Genomic DNA, 21186 nt, shown 5'->3' with positions numbered 1-21186 from the left:
TTCTATAAATTGTGTTCTCTAAAAAAATGATCAAACAACACAAAGTGTATTTCCCCCAGGAAAAATTATGTAGGCTCCACAACTAGACCAAGTTACTATTTAATTTTTTGGCCCTAAAAATAGAGGGGCCTGTGGCGCAACGGATAACGCGTCTGACTACGGATCAGAAGATTCCAGGTTCGAATCCTGGCAGGCTCGTAAAATAATTTTTTTTTACATCGGCGTTCCACCCCAACTGAACGGTAATCCCACTTAAGCAATATGTCATGGATGAGTTACACAATATTCTCAAACAGGATATCAATTCTTTTTAAAAATCGCGTGCACGTATTTTTGGTTTTCGTTTGACTTTTCAAAAGACATGGCGTATTTGTTGTGATTAATAATATCTGTAACAAAACACAGTTTGAAATATTTTTTCTTGTAAGTCATTGAGACGTTCTAATATTTATAAATATTTAGCGGAAGAGAAAGAGAGCGAGTTCATCTACAACAAAATTAAAAGTTAACTTAATTAAATAACAAGCTATCAGTAGGCTATCAATTTCTACTTGTTATACTTATGTGTCAATATATGTGTAACCTACATGTACAAAATATGTTCACACAGTTTCTCTACATTTTCAAATGTAAACTGACACAGCGCCACCTATCAGCGGAGATTCCCTTCAATGTATTCACGAGTCAAAGTTATGTCATGACAATGATCCTTTCCATTAAACCCACGGACTCTGTACAGTGTTTCTTCCAGACTTTTTTCTCCGGGGGGGGGGGGGGGGGCACTTGAAATTTCGGGGGGGGGGGCGGTAGACTTTCTTGAGGGGGGGCGGACACTGTTAAAAGTATATATTTTCTATATAAATTATATAAATTTCATTTCGTTCGGGGGGGGGGGGGGCGGTAAAAATATTTCGGGGGGGGGGGGCATAGCCCCCCCCCCCTCCGAAGAGATGCCTGGAAGAAACTCTGACCCTGTGCAAGAGAGATCTACTCATCTAACAAAGGTGAACATCTAGGTGGGGGTAGGGGGGATAGCGGTGGTGTAGCTGGGGGAGAGGGGCAGGGGCACCCGGGGCAGACTATCAATTTAACCCTTTCCTTCTATTTCTATATATAGTTATTCCTGTAATGCCCCCCCCCCCCTCAAACTGGATAGGTTTTTTGACGCGTCTTACCAGATACTAGCCCGTAACATTTTCGATTTTGTTGCCACAAATTGGTATAGAAAACTGTTAAATCTCTGTGTAAAGCCTTGTAGTCGTTTATTTTTGTAACTTTGACTGTGTATTAATTCAATACTTCAGCTTAAAATAATAATTTTAATTTTTTAAAAACTCCTTTTGACGCCCCCTTATGGTCCGGGCTCGGGGCGGCCGCCCCACTCGCCCTCCCTTAGTTACGCCAGTGGGGGGGGGGGAGGGGGGGGGGGGGCTGTCACAAAAAAAATCAAGTCATGTATTGGGTGTTGTTCTTTGGTTTGAACTTCATCTTGCTTACATTTTGGTCCGAGGGTAGACTGGGCCACCGGTCCACCGAGATAAATCCACGTAGGCCGCTTGAATCTGTTGTTAATCTTGTTTATTGCAGATTTTCTAGGCTTTTTAGGTCGGTGTCAGGTCCCAGGTTTCAACTGAAAAAATGTTCTATGCAAGTTTAAGACGGAAAGAGCCGCTGTTATTTATTTCACGCGCCACCTAGACACAGCCAGCCCACCCCTGTCCTTCGCCACCCAGAAACCAATGACAACAGCCAAGCTGTCAAGTTAAATAACTTCCTGTTTATCCGCCATCAGCAAATCGTTTCGTGTCGTCTGCTGATTGGTGGAGTATACGACACGTAAACTAACATCGTTTTACCACGACATTTGAAGAATAACATTTTTAATATGATAGGCCTAACTAAACATAACAAAAATGTCAATAATTGTTAAGATAACACTTATTAATATTTTTTTTACAACTGATTGTTCAAAAATTGTTTATTTTTTACTTAGGATTTAAAGTTTTGCTGATGTCAAAAGCCCATTAAGTGCCAGCAATGATCAAACTCATGGAATTAAATCTTTAATACCGGCATTTTCCCGTGAGAACAAGGGGTGCCTTATGTTAGCACTCCATCGATCGATTATTTGCTGCTGATATCGATTAGAACACATCAGACAGGTGTAGACAGGGATGTTGGCTACGGCTACCTGGTGTACAATTTAGGCATACACATTTAGTTTTGAATATCATGACAGAGAAATAATTGCCTTTATTGGCTCTAGGTCATCTAGCCGTAGACTAAATCGCTTTATGGCATTCCGCCCCCACCCCAGACCAATTTCAGACTACGCAACTAGAACACGTTATGGGTGGTTTGGCTATGGTTAGTTCCATAAAAGCGTTTAGATCTATTTGCTATTCCAGATCTAGATTCGAGATCTAGAAATCTAGATCTAGATACTTTTTTTGGGTCGAGAATCTACGAAAATTTAGGCCTATTTAATAATTTATCTAACAAATCTAGCATATTTGAATAAAATTAAAAAAAAAAGTACTTTAATTAGGCCTAATGTTTAAGAATGTATTTTTTTTAAACAAACAAACAAACAAACAAGCCAACAAACAAGCATGACGTCTAGATTGATCTAGATCTAGATATCGATTCGATGTCCATTTCCATTATTTTTTCTTTCAAGACTTTTTTAAGCACCATTTTTTCAGTTAACTAGTGTAAAAACTATAACCGGAGTTTTGATTTTTCGTAAACAACGGTTGTTCACGACGCTATCGACTGATTAGTGATTTAGGCTAAGCTCTAAGGACAGAACTTGATTGAACGCTAGCAAATAACGATTGCTGATAGATCTAGATCTACCTCACTCGTTTGAAGGAAATTTCTAACATGTTACACATGAATCTTTGTGCTCTAATTTTAATTGTTATAACTGCAAATTTTGCATCTGGAGATAACAAGAAGTTGAGGGAACTAATGGAGGAAAAAGCAAGAGAACAAGGGATTGACCCCAACAATCTTAGACCTGGAGAAACATTCATGATTCCTCCAGAATTATCCGATGAAGAGGAGGGATCTCATCATATGCCTCAAGCTCATCGCTGTGATGGCTGCACTGCCGTTGCATTTCAAGTGAGTTACAAGTTAGTAGTTGTTAGGCCTACAGCTAACACTGTACTGTAGAGTGAAGGCCTAAACTTTTAAAAATGTATATGAACTAATTGTTACCAAGTCCTATAGAAAAGTCTAACAAACTCTAAAAGTAGTTAGTGAAAGTTAGAGAAGACTAAATAACTTACCTTAAGATGAGCTACACACATTTTAATATATATTAAGCCAATTTCTTTAGGTAATCTATCGTTTTGGGTACGTAAAATCGCCAGCGGCTATTAATGTACGAAAATGTTACCTCATTGTCAAGGCTTTAATAGAAGTATTGTGATATGTTTGTGTCAAATATTATAGATAAATGAATATTAAACCTAAATCAATGGCTAGGTATATCAATATAGGCCAGAAATTAACTTTAAACAGCAGTGTCTGCGAGCAAGATTTGCTATATAAACAGCAGCCATTTGTAAAATAGAGTGGCTTCCCCCTGAATCTCGCGCTATAAGCTTATAAAAATAAAACGTAAACAAGATGGCTGCTATGAAATGAGCATGGTTGCATCTGTTGGAAACATCGCTAGTATTCATTTATTACTGAAAAGTTTTAATTCATTTGTTTAAAAACAGGTACATAAATGAAACAAGGAAACATTTTTGTATTTTAAAAAACATAAATCCTCCTCAAAATGTGAAATAATTATTAAAATTTAAGGAGTCACCTGTTTTTCACATTACTAGTCACGGACGATTTTACGTACCCAAAACGATAGATTACCTTTCTTTATAGTCTATACTAGCCTATAGTATAGGCTATAATTTATTTAATTGCAATTAATTTAAGGCTCAGAGTACTGGTAAATTATGCAAACAACCAATTGTTTTTTACTTCATTCTTGATAAAGATATAAATAACAAACGAAAAAATGCTTAGGCCTAATAAAGTTAAATTAGCTTTGTAACCATGTCCCCTTATTTAATACAAAATTTTTCTCATAATGTGTTAAGTAAGTTGTTTAAAAATTGCATCGATGGGTATTTTCATTGTATATATTTGTGAAATTGTTAGATGGTTGTTAAGTGAAGGCTATTTAAGTTTTAATTACCCCAATTAGTGTTAATCACAAATGCTCCATGTAAAAAACAGTAATTCTTTATAAAAAATGTATAAAAACATTTCTGGCAAAGATTGAAAAAGCTTCCTTTTTTTTGTGTCACATGAAATTTTGGTTACAGTAATAATTAAATTTAGCAGAAGTCAGCGAGACCTGGAGTTATGTCATTCATCCCATTGAGGATCCCCACTGCGGATGCAAGTGAAACTAAAACCTGAAGCTCCCAATGTTTTTATTGACCTTATTACTTTTTATAATTAAATCTATTAAATCTATTTATATTGTATTCAACACACCTACAGGGTTGTTACTATTAGGATTATTATTTTAACCAGCCCCTACAAGTGTTGTCACTTTTAGACAAAATACAAAACTCTCCCCTTCACAATGTGGCTTGCTTCCTCCAACCATAATTTTAATGCTAAAATATGGAAGTAAAAGCATAAAGACATGTTATTGAAATTAAAAATAAAACTATAAAACACACACATACGATTCGGCTTGATAAAACAATAATTGAAGTCACCATATATTTCAGCTTGATAAAGCAATAATTGAAATTGACATATATTTCAGCTTGATAGAGCATTCACTAAAGCCCACAAGCAAGTGAAAAAAGGAGCTTTGCTGTCTCTAGCTGATGTCATTGATGTAACAGAGCTAGTGTGTGACAAAAGAATGAAAGAGTAAGTAGAAAGAACATTTGGTTGCTAACATATATGAAAGAGTAAGTAGAAAGGACATTTGGTTGCTAATATATTTAAATATGCCAATCACTCATCATGGTAACATGGTTAAGGGTTGTCTCACTATAGTTACATGGTTAGGGTTTTCACTCAGTCTGGTTTTAGAAACCACCCAATTATTTCTAGTTTCAGATACCACCCAATTATTTCTAGTTTCATATACAGTGATACAATTGACAAGCATTATTAATATTTACAGTTAAATGTTTCCTATTCTATAAATAACATACTTGCAAAGGACACTTGATTGATGTGATTTGGCAACCGCTGTTTTATTTGATTCCAGCGCAGCACATGGAAAAAACTGAAATCACTTTTATGTGATTTGGCAACCGCTGTTTTATTTGATTCTAGCGCAGGCCATGGAATAAACTGAAATCACTTTTATGTGATTTGGCAACCGCTGTTTTATTTGATTCCAGCACAGCACATGGAACAAACTGAAAGTCACTTTTTGTTTAGTCTGTTGACAGTCTGTCATCATAGATCAAAACGCCCTAGCAAAATTTCGGGCTCTTTTAACTGACAGATTCGGTTCAAAGTTGGCACGTGGGTCAAGACATAAAGACAATGCAATCTGACATTATATTTGACTTAATTGGAGGCCTTATTAATTTTTTATTAATTAATTAAAATTGTGTCCAAACTAGTAGGCAGTCTTATCCAACTATTCAGTGCTATTATATGTGCGTAATCATGTTTATTAGGTATGCAATAATTTTTAGTCATGCGGCTCTATTGTAAATTTAAAAAAGATTAAAGTACTGAAAAAAATTAATAAAAAACATTTTAATAACAAGCTTTTATATTAGAGTGCACTAAAAAGTAGAAAATAAATGACACATTACTATTTAAATAGCTATAAAGAAAAGCTAGATCAACAGACTCAAGATTTTTGAGAAGTTGTGTCCATTTCAATTATTTTATTTTCAAGTCAGTAAAGTAACTCTTCATTAATAATGTCTTGATGACATTTAGGAGAATAATTATTTTTCTGTAAGGGGAAATAACTAAGCTTCAATGATTTTGACAAAAATATTAATTGGGTATTTTCCCTTTGTACGAAAATCACTAACACCTAACTAATTCTTAAAAACTGAAAATTATCAGAATTATTTAATATTAAATCCTTTGCTTCATAATAATAACTGAAAAATAATTTGAATCCTAATAAGATGTGAAAAATAAAACCAATAGCATTATGTCACCCATTTCTTCACTGAGGACCTACTGTAAGGTTGAGTGTATAATACAAATTCAAACAGTTCTGATTTCAACTTGAGCAACATAATATGTAGTTTTATATTTTTAATAGAATGTGCACATTTTCAAATACTTCATTAAGTCTTTAACTTTATCTTTCTTTAATTTTTTTTCCCCAAAAAGAGACACTTAAATATGTTAGGTTTGACCCACAGCTATGGCCTAACATGTGAAAATAGTACCCACAGCTATGGCCTAACATGTGAAAATAGTACCCACAGCTATGGCCTAACATGTGAAAATAGTACCCACAGCTATGGCCTAACATGTGAAAATTGTACCCACAGCTATGGCCTAACATGTGAAAATAGTACCCACAGCTATGGCCTAACATGTGAAAATAGTACCCACAGCTATGGCCTAACATGTGAAAATTGTACCCACAGCTATGGCCTAACATGTGAAAATTGTACCCACAGCTATGGCCTAACATGTGAAAATAGTACCCACAGCTATGGCCTAACATGTGAAAATTGTACCCACAGCTATGGCCTAACATGTGAAAATTGTACCCACAGCTATGGCCTAACATGTGAAAATAGTACCCACAGCTATGGCCTAACATGTGAAAATTGTACCCACAGCTATGGCCTAACATGTGAAAATTGTACCCACAGCTATGGCCTAACATGTGAAAATTGTACCCACAGCTATGGCCTAAAAAATGTGAAAATTGTACCCACAGCTATGGTCTAACATGTGAAAATTGTACCCACAGCTATGGCCTAACATGTGAAAATTGTACCCACAGCTATGGCCTAAAAAATGTGAAAATTGTACCCACAGCTATGGCCTAAAAAATGTGAAAATTGTACCCACAGCTATGGCCTAAAAAATGTGAAAATTTTACCCACAGCTATGGCCTAAAAAATGTGAAAATTGTACCCACAGCTATGGCCTAAAAAATGTGAAAATTGTACCCACAGCTATGGCCTAAAAAATGTGAAAATTGTACCCACAGCTATGGCCTAAAAATATGAAAATTGTACCCACAGCTATGGCCTAAAAAATGTGAAAGTTGTACCCACAGCTATGGCCTAAAAAATGTGAAAATTGTACCCACAGCTATGGCCTAAAAAATGTGAAAATTGTACCCACAGCTATGGCCTAACATGTGAAAATTGTACCCACAGCTATGGCCTAAAAAATGTGAAAATTGTACCCACAGCTATGGCCTAAAAAATGTGAAAATTGTACCCACAGCTATGGCCTAAAAAATGTGAAAATTGTACCCACAGCTATGGCCTAAAAAATGTGAAAATTGTACCCACAGCTATGGCCTAACATGTGAAAATTGTACCCACAGCTATGGCCTAAAAAATGTCAATGATGTCAAGATGTTGTCTGGCCCTGGCCTGAAAAATGAGAACACACCTGGCATAGTGGAGGCTGGTGGCAAGTGGGAGAACAGGTCAGTCTCTTGATGGAATCTCTTTTCAAATCTGCACCCACACATTGTCTTTTGACACCATGTCAGATACTACCCTCAACCCTCACTAAGATGTTTCACCTGACCCCCACGCAGTATATATTATCTTTGACCCCCATTCATATATTCCCTTGTCACCTGACTAACCATCTCCCCTGACTAACCATCTCCCCCTGACTAACCATCCCCCCTGACTAACCATCTCCCCCTGACTAACCATCTCCCATCTCCCCCTGACTAACCATCTCCCCCTGACTAACCATCTCCCCCTGACTAACCATCTCCCCCTGACTAACCATCTCCCCCTGACTAACCATCTCCCCCTGACTAACCATCTCCCCCTGACTAACCATCCATCCCTGACTAACCATCTCCCCCTGACTAACCATCTCCCCCTGACTAACCATCTCCCCCTGACTAACCATCTCCCATCTCCCCTTGACCAACCATCTCCCCCTGACCAACCATCTCCCCCTGACTAACCATTTCCCCCTGACTAACCATCCATCCCTGACTAACCATCTCCCCCTGACTAACCATCTCCCCCTGACTAACCATCTCCCCCTGACTAACCATCTCCCCCTGACTAACCATCCATCCCTGACTAACCATCTCCCCCTGACTAACCATCTCCCCCTGACTAACCATCCCCCTGACTAACCATCTCCCCCTGACTAACCATCTCCCCCTGACTAACCATCTCCCCCTGACTAACCATCTCCCCCTGACTAACCATCTCCCCCTGACCAACCATCTCCCCCTGACCAACCATCTCCCCCTGACTAACCATCTCCCCCTGACTAACCATCTCCCCCTGACTAACCATCTCCCCCTGACTAACCATCTCCCCCTGACCTACCATCTCCCCCTGACTAACCATCTCCCCCTGACTAACCATCTCCCCCTGACTAACCATCTCCCCCTGACTAACCATCTCCCCCTGACTAACCATCTCCCCCTGACTAACCATCTCCCCCTGACTAACCATCTCCCCCTGACCTACCATCTCCCCCTGACTAACCATCTCCCCTGACTAACCATCTCCCCCTGACTAACCATCTCCCCCTGACCTACCATCTCCCCCTGACTAACCATCTCCCATCTCCCCCTGACTAACCATCTCCCCCTGACTAACCATCTCCCCCTGACTAACCATCTCCCCCTGACCTACCATCTCCCCCTGACCTACCATCTCCCCCTGACTAACCATCTCCCCCTGACTAACCATCTCCCATCTCCCCCTGACTAACCATCTCCCCCTGACTAACCATCTCCCCCTGACTAACCATCTCCCCCTGACTAACCATCTCCCCCTGACCTACCATCTCCCCCTGACTAACCATCTCCCCCTGACCTACCATCTCCCCCTGACTAACCATCTCCCATCTACCCCTGACTAACCATCTCCCCCTGACTAACCATCTCCCCCTGACTAACCATCTCCCCCTGACTAACCATCTCCCCCTGACTAACCATCCATCCCTGACTAACCATCTCCCCCTGACTAACCATCTCCCCTGACTAACCACCTCCCCCTGACTAACCATCTCCCCCTGACTAACCATCTCCCCCTGACTAACCATCTCCCCCTGACTAACCATCTCCCCCTGACTAACCATCTCCCCCTGACTAACCATCCATCCCTGACTAACCATCTCCCCCTGACCAACCATCTCCCCCTGACTAACCATCTCCCCCTGACTAACCATCTCCCCCTGACTAACCATCTCCCCCTGACTAACCATCTCCCCCTGACTAACCATCTCCCCCTGACCAACCATCTCCCCTGACTAACCATCTCCCCCTGACTAACCATCTCCCCCTGACTAACCATCTCCCCTGACTAACCACCTCCCATCTCCCCCTGACTAACCATCTCCCCCTGACCAACCATCTCCCCCTGACTAACCATCTCCCCCTGACTAACCATCTCCCATCTCCCCCTGACTAACCATCTCCCCCTGACTAACCATCTCCCCCTGACTAACCATCTCCCCCTGACTAACCATCTCCCCCTGACCTACCATCTCCCCCTGACTAACCATCTCCCCCTGACCTACCATCTCCCCCTGACTAACCATCTCCCATCTCCCCCTGACTAACCATCTCCCCCTGACTAACCATCTCCCCCTGACTAACCATCTCCCCCTGACTAACCATCTCCCCCTGACTAACCATCCATCCCTGACTAACCATCTCCCCCTGACCAACCATCTCCCCCTGACTAACCATCTCCCCCTGACTAACCATCTCCCCCTGACTAACCATCTCCCCCTGACTAACCATCTCCCCCTGACTAACCATCTCCCCCTGACTAACCATCTCCCCCTGACTAACCATCCATCCCTGACTAACCATCTCCCCCTGACCAACCATCTCCCCCTGACTAACCATCTCCCCCTGACTAACCATCTCCCCCTGACTAACCATCTCCCCCTGACCAACCATCTCCCCTGACTAACCATCTCCCCCTGACTAACCATCTCCCCCTGACTAACCATCTCCCCTGACTAACCACCTCCCATCTCCCCCTGACTAACCATCTCCCCCTGACCAACCATCTCCCCTGACTAACCATCTCCCCCTGACTAACCATCTCCCCCTGACTAACCATCTCCCCTGACTAACCACCTCCCCCTGACCAACCATCTCCCCCTGACTAACCATCTCCCATCTCCCCCTGACTAACCATCTCCCCCTGGCTAACCATCTCCCCCTGACTAACCATCTCCCCCTGACTAACCATCTCCCCCTGACTAACCATCTCCCCCTGACTAACCATCTCCCCTGACTAACCATCTCCCCCTGACTAACCACCTCCCCCTGACTAACCATCTCCCCCTGACCAACCATCTCCCCCTGACTAACCATCTCCCATCTCCCCCTGACTAACCATCTCCCCCTGACTAACCATCTCCCCCTGACTAACCATCTCCCCCTGACTAACCATCTCCCCTGACTAACCACCTCCCATCTCCCCCTGACTAACCATCTCCCCCTGACTAACCATCCCCCCCTGACTAACCATCTCCCATCTCCCCCTGACTAACCATCCCCCTGACCAACCATCTCCCCCTGACTAACCATCTCCCCCTGACTAACCATCTCCCCTGACTAACCATCTCCCCCTGACTAACCACCTCCCCCTGACTAACCATCTCCCCCTGACTAACCATCTCCCCCTGACTAACCATCTCCCATCTCCCCCTGACTAACCATCTCCCCCTGACTAACCATCTCCCCCTGACTAACCATCTCCCATCTCCCCCTGACTAACCATCTCCCCCTGACTAACCATCTCCCCCTGACTAACCATCTCCCATCTCCCCCTGACTAACCATCTCCCATCTCCCCCTGACTAACCATCTCCCCCTGACTAACCATCTCCCATCTCCCCCTGACTAACCATCTCCCCCTGACTAACCATCTCCCCCTGACTAACCATCTCCCCCTGACTAACCATCTCCCCCTGACTAACCATCTCCCCCTGACTAACCATCTCCCCCTGACTAACCATCTCCCCCTGACTAACCATCTCCCCCTGACTAACCATCTCCCATCTCCCCAGACTCTCCAACCTGTGCAAGGAGCTGATAGAGAAGTACGAGGAGGAGGGCATCTATGAGTTCTACAGGAAGAAGGGAGACAACAAACTGGCCGCCTCACTGTGTAAAACATATTGCAGCAAACAACAGATTCAACAGCTACAGAAAGATGAATTGTGAAACTTCTCATTAGTCACTCAACTCATTAGCTTGATGAGTCACAGATGATTAAACCACAAGTGTGTCATGTACAGGAGGAAATATGGAGCTGATAAGTTTTGATCAATCAAAAAAGTTTTTATCAATCAAAATTTTTTTATCTTCTGCAGCCGTTGTATGGCTTTTTAAAAATCAAATTTTTTCTGTGATGTTATTGGTATCATGTTTTTTATGAGGAGAATCTTCACATTTTTAACTTCACACTGATCTTCACATTTTTAACTTTACTTCACATTGATCTTCACATTTTTAACTTTACTTCACACTGATCTTCACATTTTTAACTTTTCTTTAGGATTTTAACTTGTGAATGTTTTAAATTGAAACTATGGTGTGACTGTTTAGAGATGTGTGATGGTTGTATGTGGTTGACATTAGAGATGTGTGATGGTTGTATTTGGTTGATATTAGAGATGTATTATGGTTGTATTTGGTTGACATTAGAGATGTGTTATGGTTGTATTTGGTTGACATTAGAGATGTGTTATGGTTGTATTTGGTTGACATTAGAGATGTGTTATGGTTGTATGTGGTTGACATGTAGGCCAATGTTTGGTGAAGACCAAGTGACCCAGAAAAATCTGTTTTGTCTTTTTGTGTTTGATGATGGCATCATTGAGAGATAATTAATGATGACACCCAACGAGAGATAATTAATGATGACACCCAACAAGAGATAATTAATGATGACACCCAATGAGAGATAATTAATGATGACACCCAACGAGAGATAATTAATGATGACACCCAACAAGAGATAATTAATGATGACACCCAATGAGAGATAATTAATGATGACACCCAACAAGAGATAATTAATGATGACACCCAACGAGAGATAATTAATGATGACACCCAACGAGAGATAATTAATGATGACACCCAATGAGAGATAATTAATGATGACACCCAACGAGAGATAATTAATGATGACACCCAATGAGAGATAATTAATGATAACACCCAACGAGAGGTTCTATTGACCTACTTTCTGTGATAACTAAATCCATCTGTGTCTTTAACAATTGAAAACATTTCACTACTAGTGCTAGTGACTAGCATTTGTAATTGACCCTGAGACCAATGAGTATACAACTTGAATGGGGGTCATATACTGAACAGAGTCATGTATCAAATCTCCTGGCCCATCATGTTGTGCTGTAGGTGGGTGAACTAACTGGTAGATTGTTCCTCTTGCTCGTCAGTTATTTATTATGTTCATTCTGTTGGAAATGTTGGGCTGTAGGTGGGTGAACTAACTGGTAGATTGTTCCTCTTGCTCTTCAGTTATTTATTATGTTCATTCTGTTGGAAATGTTGGGCTGTAGGTGGGTGAACTAACTGGTAGATTGTTCCTCTTGCTCTTCAGTTATTTATTATGTTCATTCTGTTGGAAATGTTGTGCTGTAGTGGCTGAACTAACTGGTAGATTGTTCCTCTTGCTCGTCAGTCATTTATTATGTTCATTCTGTTGGAAATGTTGTGCTGTAGTGGCTGAACTAACTGGTAGATTGTTCCTCTTGCTCTTCAGTTATTTATTATGTTCATTCTGTTGGAAATGTTGGGCTCATTATTTGGTTCTAACTACACATTTTTGACTTTGATAACCAAATCTGTTGGCCACCATTTGTAAAGTCTGCTGCTAGCATGTGCCTTGTAAACAAGTTAGTTGTTGCCTTGTTTGTATACTGCTGAAATCTGGAGCTTCTGACTAGATTGTCTCCCTTGTTCTATAAACTGCTGACAGAAATGATTTGTTTCCCTTGATCTATAAACTGCTGATAGGAATGATTTGTTTCCCTTGATCTATAAACTGCTGACAGAAATGATGTCAAATGATTCCCTCTATCATTCCATTGTGTCCCATGGGTTGAATGATGTACATTTGCTGTTGTTTGTAGTTTGCTGGTTTATATTTAAAGCTAGATCTGAATTTTCTGCATTTTTTTTTTTTGCTTACTTAAAAAAAATTGTTTTACATTTTATATCTGGTTGCCATTGTTGTATTAAAATGTTTGACATTTTTATCTTTCTCGCTTGTTGGTGTTGTAATGTTTTAATACATTAATCCGTTTCAACTTACTTGAACGCAGAAATATCCGTTTTTTATTTTTTAAAATTTTCATCTCTCTACTTTATTTGGGGGGTGTAGAATAATGAGGCATATTATCACCATAATAAAAGACAATTGATAGAACCAAAATCACTTGTATATTTAGTTTATTTCTAGATCCACCGATGAGAAAAATTATCAATATAAATAGTTATTAGTTTCATGGAGTAATTAAACAATGAATGAACAGCTAATTAGAGTAATTAAATAACATCTAATCAACAGGATCTGCAAGTTGTCTCATCAAGGATTTAAAAAAAAAATTTAATTTGTAAATAGAACTTCAACAAATTCAGTTTAGATCTCCCTACAGATTCATCAATAGCAAGCTATATGAGAATTATCCAACACAATCATGTGTTTTTTTTTCAACTAACAAAATAAATAAAGTCAAATTTTAGCGTGCAGTAGTGGAGTACATGAATAAAAGCATGTGCCAAGTCAATCAATGAGAAGCTTGATGGAGAAAAGATTAGAGGTTCTGTATCTGGGCTATAATTAGATGAGTCTATTGATCAGCTAGTGATTTAAAAAGACTGTAGCCAAGACAGTGGATTTCATGAAGATGTCCAGCAGAGTCCCATGGATCTGGGAAAAAATAATTTCCAACCTTTATTAACATTGACAGTAGATTGTGAGATTGATGATTGTAGTCTATGCTCACAATGTATGTCTGTTAAATCTAGGTTCATTGCTTTTAAGAAAATTATTAATTACAAGCTTTTTATTAACTTGCTTTCTCTGTCTGTCTTGCTGTCTGTGGCCATACATCGAAACTGATGAACAAAATTTTCAGCACTTCTAACTGGCCGATTTGTTTAAAACTTGGCACGTGGATAAAAAGACGCAATGACTATGCAATCTGGCATAACATTTGACTTAATTGAATGCCTAATTATTTTTTTTTTATGAATCAATGAAAATTTAGAAATTAAAGTAGGGTGGCTTACTATTATCCCGCACTATTAACCGCCCAAATTCATTTTCGTTTTTAATGCAATTTTTAAAAATGATTAATTAAGCTTTATCCAGGAAACACAACCATTGAAATTAACTGGTTGAGTATTAGCAAGTTACCTCTCTTAGTGGAAATAAAGCTCGTTGCTAGGCAACTGTAAAGCTGACCTACCATTGTTAGAAGTTCCTGTAGACCTCCCGACTGTTGATGGCCTGGATTGGTCGGTTGTTGTCGACCATTGGCAGCGGGTTGCCGTTACTGTCTGTCTCGTGGGAGACCAGGGTTCGAAACAACGCCAGCTGGACATTGAAAGAGTTGCAACAATACACATTGGCCGGCGGATTGTGTGTGGCTAATCAGTGCATGACTGACCAACTGTGGTAGGACTGACCAACTGTGGTATGACTGACCAATATTTGTATGACTGACCAACTCATGTATGACTGACCAACTCATGTATGACTGACCAACTCATGTATGACTGACCAACTCTTGTATGACTGACCAACTCTTGTATGACTGACCAACTCATGTATGACTGACCAACTGTGATATGACTGACCAACTCTTGTATGACTGACCAACTCTTGTATGACTGACCAACTGTTGTATGACTGACCAACTCATGTATGACGGACCAACTGTTGTATGACTGACCAACTCATGTATGACTGACCAACTCTTGTATGACTGACCAACTCATGTATGACTGACCAACTCTTGTATGACTGACCAACTCATGTATGACTGACCAACTCTTGTATGACTGACCAACTCTTGTATGACTGACCAACTCTTGTATGACTGACCAACTGTTGTATGACTTTCCAACTCATGTATGACTGACCAACTCTTGTATGACTGACCAACTCATGTATGACTGACCAACTGTTGTATGACTTACCAACTGTTGTATGACTGACCAACTGTTGTATGACTTTCCAAGTCATGTATGACTGACCAACTCTTGTATGACTGACCAACTGTTGTATGACTGACCAACTCATGTATGACGGACCAACTGTTGTATGACTGACCAACTCATGTATGACTGACCAACTGTTGTATGACTGACCAACGCTTTTATGACTGACCAACTGTTGTATGACTGACCAACTCTTGTATGACTGACCAACTGTCGTATGACTGACCAACTCATGTTTGATGCCACAAGTAAATAGAACCCACCTGTCTTGAAGACACCTGGATGGTGTCCTTGAAGACGGACCAGATGACCGTCTCGTGGCACCCTGGTGTGGTCAGACTGCCGTGGTACCGGTACAGGTCGCTACGTCTACTGGGCAGGATGGAGTTGATGGGGAAACTCGGGATGGTCACCGAGGTGTCTGGGGGGAGAAACAGCATTTCACTTGACCAACGGTCACCTTGTGTGGGCGACAGATAGTAGGTGACGCGACTTAAGCAAGAAAGCGTTATGCGAGGTGGCGTCAAGCGAGGTAGCTTTAAGCGAGGTAGCGTCAAGCGAGGTAGCGTTAAGCGAGGTGGCGTCAAGCGAGGTGGCGTTAAGCGAGGTGGCGTAGTGATGTCAGCCACTACAAACCTGGGTCCTTGATTGACTTGAGATAGTTGGTGATGTTGTTGAATAGAACGTTGTCACCAGAACTCACCTGAAACACAAAGTCAACTCCAAGTCAAGTGTATAAGTCAACACCATATCAAGTGTATAAGTCAACTCCAAATCCAGTGTATAAGTCAAGTGTATTAGTCAAGTGTATAAGTCAACTCAAAAGTCAAGTGTATAAGTCAACTCCAAATCCAGCGTATAAGTCAAGTGTGTAAGTCAACTCCAAGTGGAGTGTATAAGTCAAGTGTATAAGTGAAGTGTATAAGTCAAGTGTATAAGTCAACTCAAAAGTCAAGTGTGTAAGTCAACTCCAAGTGGAGTGTATAAGTCAAGAGTATAAGACTCCAAGTGAAGTCAACAGTATTGATAAACGGATATATGGGTGTTTTGATAGATGGATGTGTGGATAGATGGATGTGTGGATAGATGGATGTGTGGATAGATGGATGTGTGGATAGATGGATGTGTGGATAGATGGATGTGTGGATAGATGGATGTGTGGATAGATGGATGTGTGGATAGATGGATGTGTGGATAGAAGGATGTGTGGATGTATGGATGTGGGGATAGATGGATGTGTGGATAGATGGATGTGGGGATAGATGGATGTGTGTATAGATGGATGTGTGTATAGATGGATGTGTAGATAGATGGATGTGTGGATGTGTTGAAGTATGGATGTGTGGATAGATGGATGTGTGGATAGATGGATGTGTGGATGTATGGATGTGTGGATAGATGGATGTGTGGATAGATGGATGTGGGGATAGATGGATGTGTGGATAGATGGATGTGTGGATAGATGGATGTGTGGATGTATGGATGTGGGGATAGATGGATGTGTGGATAGATGGATGTGTGGATGTGTGGATAGATGGATGTGTGGATAGATGGATGTGTGGATAGATGGATGTGTTGATAGATGGATGTGTGGATAGATGGATGTGTGGATAGATGGATGTGTGGATAGATGGATGTGTGGATAGATGGATGTGTGGATAGATGGATGTGTGGATAGATGGATGTGTGGATAGATGGATGTGTGGATAGATGGATGTGTGGATAGATGGATGTGTGGATAGATGGATGTGTGGATAGATGGATGTGTGGATAGATGGATGTGTGGATAGATGGATGTGTGGATAGATGGATGTGTGGATAGATGGATGTGTGGATATGATTGCTGACCTCGAACAAAAAGCCCAGCACGGCCAGACCCTGGAACTGTGTGGCTGCAGCTGCCAGACTGCCCAGAGACTTCTTGTAGTGGACGATGTGCAGCTGGACGTGGAGGGGGAGACACGAAGACAAGGTGTTACGTCATTTGATGGGGGGGGGGGGGGGGCAAGCAGACAAGGTGTTACGTCATTTGATGGGGGGCATGCAGACAAGTTGTTACGTCATTTGATGGGGGGGGGGGGGGCATGCAAACAAGTTGTTACGTCATTTGATGGGGGGAGGGGGGGGCATGCAGACAAGCTGTTACGTCAGTGGATGGGGGGGGGGGGCATGCCGACACGTTGTTACGTCATTTGATGGGGGGGGGGGGCATGCAGACAAGCTGTTACGTCATTTGATGGGGGGCATGCAGACAAGTTTTTACGTCATTTGATGGGGGGGCATGCAGGACAAGTTTTTACGTCATTTGATGGGGGAGGGGGGCATGCAGACCAGGTGTTGCGTCATTTGATTGGGGGTGGGGGGTAGGGGCATGCAGACAAGGTGTTACGTCCATTTGATAGGGTGGGGTGGGGGGGGTGGGGGGCATGCAGACAAGGTGTTACGTCATTTCATTTGATGGGGGGGGGGGGGAAGAAGACAAGGTGTTACGTCATTTGGTGAGGGGGGGGGGGGGACAAGAAGACAAGTTGTTACGTCATTTGATGGGGGGTGGGGGCATGCAGACAAGGTGTTACGTCATTTGATAGGGTGGGGTGGGGGGGTGGGGGGCATGCAGACAAGGTGTTACGTCATTTCATTTGATGGGGGGGGGGAAGAAGACAAGGTGTTACGTCATTTGGTGAGGGGGGGGGGGACAAGAAGACAAGTTGTTACGTCATTTGATGGGGGGTGGGGGCATGCAGACAAGGTGTTACGTCATTTGATAGGGTGGGGTGGGGGGGTGGGGGGCATGCAGACAAGGTGTTACGTCATTTCATTTGATGGGGGGGGGGGAAGAAGACAAGGTGTTACGTCATTTGGTGAGGGGGGGGGGGACAAGAAGACAAGTTGTTACGTCATTTGATGGGGGGTGGGGGCATGCAGACAAGGTGTTACGTCATTTGATGGGGGGGGGGGGAGACAAGAAGACAAGTTCTTACGTCATTTGATGGGGGGCATGCAGTCAAGGTGTTACGTCATTTGATGGGGGGGGGGGGGCTTGCAGACCTGTTGATGCGTCATTTGATGGGGGGGGGGCATGCAGACAAGCTGTTACGTCATTGATGGGGGGGGGCATGCAGACAAGCTGTTACGTCATTTGATGGGGGGCGCATGCAGACAAGTTGTTACGTCATTTGATGGGGGGGGGGGGGCATGCAGACAAGTTGTTACGTCATTTGATGGGGGGGGGGAGACAAGACAAGTTGTTACGTCATTTGATGGGGGGTGGGGGGGAGACAAGAAGACAAGGTGTTACGTCATTTGATGGGGGTGGGGGGGAGACAAGAAGACAAGGTGTTACGTCATTTGATGGGGGGGGGGGGAGACAAGAAGACAAGGTGTTACGTCATTTGATGGTGACAAGTGAGATAAATGTGCTAGTTGTTACTTGATTTGATGAGTTTCTTTGTCCAGCCTATTGACGTGATTTTAGTCAAACTAAATTGACTTACTGTTACATACCTCCTACCCCCACCCCTCCCGCCTTTCACTCCGCAATACACATAAAAATAAAGCGGGAGGGATCTCCCCTAAACTTACTCGAATCTAACACTACGGGAAGATGGCAACGCGGGATATAGACATGTTTTTAAAATCTTTTTTTTAATATTTAAATTTAAAAATAAACCGGGAGAGATCTCCCCTAATCTTTCTCGAATTTTCTTATATAAAAAAACGGGATGGGAACTCGGTACATAGACAATATTTTTAATCCATTTTTATTTTCTTAAACTTTTTAAATTAGAAAAAAAAAAGAATTCCGCACCATTAGTACTTTATACATTCACGTGCGTTTTTTAAAAATCGGAAATAGCGTAAATTACTACTTCGGGTAAACAGAAATTACTCTAAATTTGACAGAAGGCAGAGAATTAGATCTTTTACTTACATGTTACATTTCTTTTATCTATCTGAAACAGTTCTCAAGTTATAAGCTTTTGATTTATTTTCTACTTTTCAGTAATTCATAATTTGTAAATTCGACACTACCAATGCTGCGACTGAAAATATTTTGCTTTAAAACACTATCAGTAGGTCGTTAAGAACGATTATCCTCAACCTTCCCCCTCCCCGCCCACATGAAGGCAGCCGTCCGGGACGACAGTTTACAGACTACAATGAAAAAATAAAGCAGACGAGCCGGCCCGCGGCATAACATACGCCGCTATTTAGTTGTTTCTAATTTTCAATAATTCATAATTTGTGAATTCGACAGTACCAACGCTGACACTGAAAATATTTCTTTAAAACACTGTTACGGGCCAGTTGTAGGTTAGTTTAGAATAGGTTAGAATAGTCTAGAACTAGGGGAGAGTGCATGTGTGAGTGGAGTTCACCTTACTGTGTAGTTACCCTTGTGTCTTGTAATCCCAAGGTCGAATGCGGGTATAAAAGGGGGAGTGAACGATTGTGGGGGGCAGTCAGCGGGTTAGTAGCGGTTAGGACGAGGGCTGTTATGGTACGCTTGAATGCATTGAGACGAATAAAAGTAGTGAAGTTAAACACGAAGCGTTGTTATTGATTTGAAATGAACCCAGAACGTAACAAACACTATAAGTAGCTCGTTAAGGACCATAACCCCCCCCCCCTTCCTTCCCTCCCCCCTCCCCCCCCCTACGTTTAAAATCGTTGGCTCTGCTTGTAAACATTTAGAGTGAACACAGCTCACTAAAACCATGTAGGGGTGGGGAGGTAGGGAGAGCGTTTGCAGCTTGTTTTCTAACGGCTCGAAGAAGAGAATTATATATATAGATTATAGGCGTCACTAATTCAACTCTGCTCTACGATTGTAAACATATAGCGTGAATCCCAGCTCACCAGACTAGTTGGGGTGGGGGTGGTAGCAATATGCTCTGGCCTCTGTGAAAAACCTATCTGTAAAGGACCATGACATGTGTGTTTAGTAATCAGCATATACCCGGCATTGCCCACCCTAACCACAACAAAGCAAAACCAAAACACACAAAAAAAAAAAAAACCGCAAACATAACACAAACGCAAATAGATATACAAACATAAACGAAAACACAAACCCAACCGCAAGCACAAACACCAACACAAAGAAAACACAAACACAAATGCAAACAAAAAAGCAAACGAAAACAAACCAAATCCAAACGCAAACATAAACTGAACTATAAACGCAAACCAAACACAAACACAAAGAAAACATAAACGCAAACATAAACGCAAAGTGCTCACAGTCAAAATTGCACCATGCTGGGGCGCCGTCGGAACCACCTGTTTCAGCTTAGTAAACGACTATAGTACCCCAACTTTTCATAGTCTTTAGCACTCACTTAAACGAACGTATGCGCCATAACGAACACGAGAAGGCCCGGATCGCCGAATAGTACTCTGTCGGCGCGCCGGAGGACGCCCAGATTTGATTTACTTACTGACTATAGTAACCTTTCTTATCCATAATCTATCGCACTGTTTAAAACGAAATTATGCACCATAGCACTCACAGGATAGCCCAGGGCGCCAAATCGAGCCTTGACGGGACGCCTACGGACGTGCCTGTTTTAATTTAGCGAACAATTATAATACCCCAAACTTAACCGCAAATGGTAAGAAGTAAACATAGAGGACATTTAGGAGCTGGCTCCATAACTGTTATTGATTAAAAATAATAAAAATTAGTAAACAGTACGCTGATGGTATAAAATAAATCAAAGGCAGTATTTAAAATACCTACAACATTGCACTTGATCTATCCCCGCT

The 21186-nt window shown here is 41.9% G+C and overlaps 2 protein-coding genes and 1 non-coding gene across 3 annotated transcripts in view; 2 read left to right on the top strand and 1 right to left on the bottom strand.

Annotated features, from left to right (window-relative positions):
• The first annotated feature begins 125 nt into the window (after positions 1-125).
• On the top strand, positions 126-198 carry Trnar-acg (transfer RNA arginine (anticodon ACG)). Its single transcript has one exon. It is a non-coding gene; the product is annotated as a tRNA-Arg (tRNA).
• Positions 199-2649: 2451 nt separating this feature from the next.
• LOC131930189 (marginal zone B- and B1-cell-specific protein) lies at positions 2650-13453 on the top strand (the record flags this gene model as incomplete). Its single annotated transcript, XM_059286602.1, is given in 4 exon segments — positions 2650-3129; positions 4796-4905; positions 7535-7639; positions 11226-13453. Coding segments are annotated over 4 exon segments (615 nt in total). The 3' UTR covers positions 11383-13453.
• Positions 13454-13641: 188 nt separating this feature from the next.
• Positions 13642-21186, bottom strand: part of LOC131930190 (carbonic anhydrase 14-like) — a 27771-nt gene continuing 20226 nt past the window's right edge. The window contains 5 exon segments of the mRNA XM_059286603.1: positions 13642-14122; positions 14664-14791; positions 15681-15838; positions 16054-16120; positions 17266-17358. Of these exon segments, the coding sequence (XP_059142586.1) occupies positions 14669-14791; positions 15681-15838; positions 16054-16120; positions 17266-17358 (441 nt within the window). The 3' untranslated portion in view covers positions 13642-14122; positions 14664-14668.

The sequence above is a fragment of the Physella acuta genome, unplaced genomic scaffold, assembly GCF_028476545.2.
Source record: "Physella acuta isolate Inbredline_101_S28 unplaced genomic scaffold, ASM2847654v3 ptg001733l, whole genome shotgun sequence".
NCBI lineage: Eukaryota > Metazoa > Mollusca > Gastropoda > Physidae > Physella > Physella acuta.
This window is presented reverse-complemented; position numbering and strand designations above follow the sequence as displayed.